This window comes from Sprattus sprattus (genome assembly GCF_963457725.1).
Source record: "Sprattus sprattus genome assembly, chromosome: 4".
Lineage (NCBI taxonomy): Eukaryota > Metazoa > Chordata > Actinopteri > Clupeiformes > Clupeidae > Sprattus > Sprattus sprattus.
Genome location: NC_137923.1, coordinates 27,863,949 through 27,871,181, shown reverse-complemented (window position 1 = coordinate 27,871,181; position 7,233 = coordinate 27,863,949). Strand labels below are relative to the sequence as shown.

The 7,233-nt window shown below is 38.9% G+C and overlaps 1 protein-coding gene across 1 annotated transcript; it reads right to left on the bottom strand.

Annotated features, from left to right (window-relative positions):
* Nucleotides 1-2,154: 2,154 nt before the first annotated feature.
* Nucleotides 2,155-6,517, bottom strand: slc25a24l (solute carrier family 25 member 24, like; the record flags this gene model as incomplete). The annotated part of the gene is made up of 10 exons (XM_080836250.1): nucleotides 2,155-2,339; nucleotides 2,609-2,747; nucleotides 2,954-3,121; nucleotides 3,413-3,520; nucleotides 3,823-3,960; nucleotides 4,509-4,667; nucleotides 4,986-5,097; nucleotides 5,816-5,903; nucleotides 6,194-6,320; nucleotides 6,395-6,517. 10 exons carry the CDS (start codon nucleotides 6,515-6,517, stop codon nucleotides 2,155-2,157), a joined length of 1,347 nt encoding a protein of 448 aa, XP_080692376.1.
* Between the last annotated feature and the right edge of the window lie 716 nt (nucleotides 6,518-7,233).

Sequence of the window (7,233 nt, the reverse complement as noted above, 5' to 3'; positions counted from 1 at the left end):
CCATTTTGTCAAGTTATTTTGCGGAAAGTATGAAAATCAGCTTAGTCTGGCCTGCCCTTAACCTTGACGGAAAGTAACGCTCCAAATGGCAGATTTATCTGGCCGGGAGGCCAGTTTGTCAAGGTTACGTTCCGGAAAGTATGAAAATCCGCTTAGTGTGGCCTTGCTCTAAAGGTCCAGGTGGGCCTACTCAGGACTACTCAGTTTGAACGTGGCATGCAACAACTTCTCTGAACATTTGTTCAGACAAATAATACATTGCAATAATCATTGCTATGATTCATTTGCAACTTTAGTTTTTTTACAAATCAACAAGTCAAACATTACAATCTAGACAAATATTTGTAATAATCCTATTTCCTGGAATAGCCTACCCCACAATCTTACACAAGTCTTCAACTTGCACCTTTCTAGACCGTATAAACATGTTGAACACTGGTCGAAAACAATTAGCCTATCTTTCTACTTGTCAAAGCAGCATCTCTCAAAGTTCTTATCCAACAGGGGGCTCTGTTTCAATTACAGTCGAGAAGCAATGGTAGAATAAGAATTTGAAAATAATTCCTTTCCTTTTATGGCCAAAATGTGTAAAAGTCCTTCAACTACTTGAACACAAAATACTAGATTAACTAGTGAACTACTAAATCATGCATAATAAATTGCTCAATCATACCCTGTAAGGCACGGAAATGGATCAGATTTTTTTTTCAGTGCTGATGATTCACGATTTTAATACATTTTCCTCTTTCTACATGAACTGAAGCACAAAACACAATTCAAAAATAGTTGAATGCCATTTTCTATGACTAGGACCATATACATATAGCCTTAGGCTGCATATACCGGTCTTAGTGTTTACAACCAGCAATACCAGGGCGGATGATTACCAAGATGATTTCAGTATTCATTTTGATAGCTAAATCTTTACATCTTTCCAGTCCATCGTCATGTTAATGGGGAACATGAAAAAAAAACAGCTAAAATGTTCTATAGAATTCTCACGTACCCACCAATTTGCCAGATTAATCAGACAAAGTTCAGTGCAATAATATTCATAGAATGAGATTTGATTTGCAACCACACAGTCAAATGACAGGGAGAAGGACACATCAGGACAACATGCAAAAACAACAGTCAAATGACAGAAGTGCAACAAGATGGCAGAAGTGCAGTATACCGTTTCACAGCAGTCAACATAGAATGCAGGCCTAGGCTAGCACTTCGTCCTAGTTATTTACAGCCAGTGATTACATTTGCCGCCAACAAGCATCCACTCTAAAATCTCTAATGATGGACCCTTCAACAACAGACCAGGCTAGACCAGTAGAATCATAGACCTTTATATGTCTATGACTAGAATTGTTCGGCTACTGTCGTTACTCTATGCTGAGATGTGCTGCTATTTGTCTGACAGCAGTGAAAGCACTTAATCTCAATTTTGCATTTAGGCATTTTTTTCACATTATTCAAAAACCCGAATTAATCAAATTAATTTGAAATATCGCCCAGCCCTACCTGTTACCCCAAAAGGTTTGAGAACCACTGGCATAGACAAACTGACGAAGTAAGCCAGTGGCCCCAGTCTTGCCGAATGTAAAATGACATGAAGCGCACGTTATTGGCATGAAGCACATACATGGATTTCAATCAGTGTTTTTTGTCAACTGACGTTTCCCCCCAGTTTTAAAAGTGGGGTTTGAAGCGGGGCCTTGCTGTTTTGAATAAACTGTGCGCATTCATGTAAAGATAACTGACAGTAGGTCTGACAAATGACACTGTTTGTATCAGGACATGCCCTTGCTTTCAGTAAACATTCATGTGGAAGAAAAAGTGCAGGTATAGCAACAACTGACTTAAGTCTGTACCAGAAATCAATTAAATCAAGTACAGCTCACCTCTTTCGCCCTCAACTACAAGGTGGGTTGTAGAATCTTTGCATCATGAGGGCAAACCTCATAAGTGAAGATTGCATACTACTTACATATTCATTGAGCTATATTAATTATATTTGGACAAAAATTGCATCCGCCTTTTTTCTGTGGAGTTAACCAACTGAATATTGAATTGAAATCACACCACTACACTATAACTAAACTACAAACCCCCACGGCACCAATGGCTACAGTAATATGGCTTTAATATTAACAGAATTGTTTACTGGGAAAACAATGTTTCAAATTTTGCTGTCAACGTGTAGTTTATTAAGGCACATGGAACAGCCCTTACAAAACTGGTCCCCATTCCACTGTAGAAGCCTCGTACCCCTTGCCTTTCATAAATCCCAAGGAATAGTTGAAGTAGGCTTACATTTGAAGCCTGCTGTGAACTGGAGCTGAAAGCTAAAGGGAAGAGAAATATTATTATTCAGCAAACTCAACAGGCTTCAGCAACAGGCTTCAGCAAAGAACTACAAGATTCTGCAAAAGAGCACTACATGCTTGAAACTGTTGATTCATCTTTTAAGATCTCTAAACGTATACATTAAATAGGCTGATACAATGACATTACATAACTTTTCACACGGTTATCAAGCCTTGTTTATCCATGCATTTTGAAAATGGATGGATTGTGTTTATTTTTTGTCTAGGGTGTTTATTGACTTGACAACCTTGGGCTTGCTGCTGAGTGCGAATCACTGCTAAAGGATAGCTGGTGGCTTGTCCAGAAGCGAACGCCACAAAGCTGAAGAAGAACAACTTGGCTTCACTGTTGTTAGCAGGGTCCCTTTTCACCCAGCTCATGATGGACTAGCAGGAAAGCATAGACATGGATATTGACAACTGATAATTACAGCTGCTACTAGTTATAGTAAAGACCATAGTAGTACAATACATTTTATAATGTAAATTAAGTATGTTATATTACAGAGCTACACTGTTAAACAGAACACACAATGAACACACACACACTTTGAGCCTATATTAAGCACAGAGAGGTTATAGCAGTGACTCACCTGGTGGACTGCACACTCTACACCAGCATAGGGTATCATGCAGAGAATGCTAGGCTTAAATCCTCTGTAGAAGGCTGCAGCTGACTCATTCTGGTAAATGGTTCTTGCACATCTTAGCACTCCGTGATAGGATCCTGCTTCTTGAAGGTTCAGACGCACTTTCAGTATCTGGAAAGGAATGACCCCACAAACCAAGAATCACTAAATGTCATAATTTTAAAACAACATGGTAACACATAATAATCACTAATTAAGTTTTTACACCAGGAAAAACAAGTTTAATTATGTTTGATTTTATTATATCAGAATGTCATTGAAAGCACAAAAGATGCATGAATATCAGCTGGTTCTTTTAGAGCAGCACTCTCCAATCTCTTTAAAGTACCTGATATACTCTAAGGTCAACCAAGACATCTTTAACAATTGAAAAAGTCCAGACCTGCCACTGCACTCTGATACCTCTAGGGGATAAAACACAGCATGGGCACTGGCTCCTGACACACAACCCATTCCAAAACGCTGCTGAATAGACAGGGTGTTCCTCTCACCTGCAGAATGGGCCTTCATCTGTTAAAGAGTGGGTAGATAAAAAAGCTTTTGCTGGTGTTACAAGTCTTTTATTTGTCAGATGCACAAAATAACACAGGGTCAGACAGGGCACTGAAATTGTTAAGACAAGGCACCGCCCAAAGAACCTACCATTACATAACAAAACATAGTATAACAGAACAAAAACATGACGTGTGGTGTGTGTGTGTGTGTGTGTGTGTGTGTGTGTGTGTGTGTCTCTGCGCGCATGTGTGTGTGTGTGTGTGTGTGTATATATGAGTGTTTATGTGACAGATCAGTAGCACAACACTAAGAAACACCTGTGCATAGATGAAACACTGTAGGGTTGACTGGGGTGTTCCTTTCAGGACATTCACCATGTTCCCCTGCCACATAGACCTTAAGGCCCCCGCCTGTAGTTCTCTAAAGCCAAGAGAGACAGCCTTCGATCCATGGACCTAAAAATGATGATGTATATTTGTCCAAAAGCATTAAGTGAAAACACTGCTCTATATTCAGTGAACTGTTGAACATAACAGATTCTTACAATTTGTATATGTTTTCGTAGATAGCTAGTTTGTGAATCATCCCAAAATTATTTTTTTCACTATACTATAAATAGTCATGTGATGGAGATATAAAGAAAATATAAGCAAACCTAGTTCCCATTCAGTTCCCACGAGTTTTGTATAATACCCAGCGAAAACAACTTTTAAAACACATAACCACCAAATAACATCTGTCAGCAAGCTGGCTAGGTATTTATCAGTACCGCCATCGCTGTTGCTGGTGTCTTATACCCAAAACTCTGCAGTTCCTCTTTAATTAATGAATATTGAGCTCTGCATCCAGGTAAATATACTTTGCTATGCTAAATACATCTATTTTATTTTTGTATTTATTGAGGTCAAACACATGTTTCGTCTATTAAACTGATCAAGCACTAATATCTGTTACTTAACCTTAAAAATGATGTGGTTAGCAATAAACTACGGCATGAGCTCACCTGGAGCAAGGTTTTTAAACGATCAATTGGAGCGGTTACTGTTCTAGATGCAGCATCTGCCAGGCCAGAAGCCAATACAAAGTTTCCCCACAGAGAAAGATCAGCCTCATCCTGAGTCAACTCTATTGGCATGGAGCGGCTTTCACCCACATCAAACACCTGCAAGGTACAATGGCCAACTTGTTACATTGATCAGAGTATATTATAATATCATTTTTATTACACTTCCAACTCTGTTTTCATAGTTTTACAGTACATCAATCAGATTAAACTTACAGCAGATAGTTTTCTTAGAGATATCCTGAACCTTGAATCAAGTATTTCTCCACTTTTCACTGTTAGACATGGTTAACTATGGCATGGTTGGTTGACAGAAAGCCTTCGTCAAAAATCAATCAGTGTGTTTTACATTGCACAAGAGTAACAAGATACTGGTGGCTGCGGTGCACATTGTTAATGCAAGTCATGCAGTCTTACCAGGCTGTGTTTCCAGGATGATACAAGCTCTTTAATATTTTCTGCTGGATTAAGAATTATGTGATGTAGGAATTCTCCCCAGTCAACAGTCATTGAACTGTCTTCATCCATCCTTTAAAAAAGTAGTGATGCATTTGAATGCATGTGTATGATCATTAAAATAGATTTTTAGCTCAGTCTTAATCATTGCCCAAAGACAGTAAAAGTAACACAGCAAACATTCAACATAAGTAGGCACACATAGTACAAGCTCAAACTGCGAGTGACACAGCTCCACCGTAATTGGACAAACTAGATGCTGCTAGTCACCACATGTGTAGTAACAGAGAATCTTTTCCAGGTTAGATGCCATTGCCCCAGTTGAAAGTTACAAATGCCTTTTTAGATTTTCATGAGTATACCTATAGCTACCTAAAAGGCATGCAAAAACCTTGCAAACACCACCAACAGCCCAGTTGACACTGAGCTTGCCAACACACTGACTTGTGTCTTTTGGTATAGCTGGCAATGTCATGCGTGTGAAAGCTTTTCTTCCATTTTTGCAGGGTGTTCCAGCCCGTTACACAGAACTACATAGGGCATATCTTGAATGGCTGATGGGGAAGACAGAGGTGTTTATCTGTCCTTCACATGACCATATGCTATGAAGATGAATTTGAGGATGGTACCAAAACTAGTTGCCAATAAAACTATACCTCAAAAAGTGTCCAATTGTTGCTCTTGTAGTGTTACTTTAAGTATGTCTGCTATACTGATTTATTAAATATCAACATATTGGTATACTTTATCTAAAGATATCAAAGTGGGGATTCATTGGAATCCTTTCTTACATTTGAATAATTTTCTTTGCATTTCGCTTCGATATTACCACACCTAACTCCTTGAATAGATCAACTATGTCCTCTTGGTCAATGGCACCTGAGTGAATGGAAAGAGAACAGAACAGAAGAGATCATTTGCAGGCATGTTACATTCCAGACCCTGTAAATTCCCCATTTACCCCCTTCTTTCAACTTAAAGAGCATCCATTTCTGTCTCCTTCATTCAATTAGTCCACTGATGGACCAGCACAGATTCCTTTAACCACTTGAACAACCATGGATGAAACTATCAACAATACAGATAACCTTACAACATCCCAATATGTCTTGGTCACAATAAACTGCAGCATGTTCGAAGGGAGGGGATATAATTTATCTGAAACTCACCGCATTTATTTTTGTCAAGTGCATGGAAGTTAATTCTCCATTTCCGCTCCCTGTCCATAATGTAGCCCAAAAACTCTTCGTAATCTAAACGTCCATCCCTGTTTTGGTCGTAATTGTTCACAATGGCCTGCAAGAAAAACAGTTACCAAATCGCTTAGGCTGGACATGAGCTACTCTCAAAGAAGTGTATGGCTACATTACCTGTGATTTCTCGTCTGCCGCAGTAACACCAATTCTTCGCATTTCATTGTGGAGTTCTTCTACTGATACAAACCCGTCATTATTCTTGTCTAGTTTTACGAATAAGTAGTTAAACTGGTCCATGTTTCTGATATTTTTTACACAGAAATATTTAGTCTAAATGAGAAACACAACAACAGTAAGACCATGTTAAAGGTCCATTTCAATGACATCTATTAGTTCTGTAACCAATAGTTAGGCTCGCCTGCCAGTCTTGCCGGTGCTGAGTCACGTATCTGTTATCGCAGATGGATGCGCTGCATTCTGTTGGTGCAGCACCCGAGGACAGAGCCGCTACGGGACGCAACTAATCGTATTGTACAATTATTTATCGATTTAAAACGTCTCTCAGATGGTCCCTGCCGGTAAATAAGTTTTTATAATTTTGGTGTAAACTACTTTGAAAAGTCTTCATAAAATCTTTAAAAACATAAATGTTATTTGAGATTCTTATCAAGGCCTCTCCTTTGCGCAAAGAGATATCTGCGCTCTTCTTTTTCAGCAGATGGCGCTGTTACCTCACAGCAAGCAAAACCCCAAGTGGAGGAGTTCAGTGATGCTGTTTTACACTAAGGTTTTCAGGAGTATGGCACCAGTGAATCTGTCATAATAGGTAGGACAGGTTGGAAGCTTGTGCTAAATATTCTTTACTTTTAATGAAATCCTTTTGAAATACTTCCTGTATTTTTAACGTCTGTCATTTTGGACACTTTAAGACAAAGGCCTACATTGTGTCTGAAGTACATATAACCCCATACGAATCCATCTATTCGCTCCATAAGAATCCATTTGGAATCAGA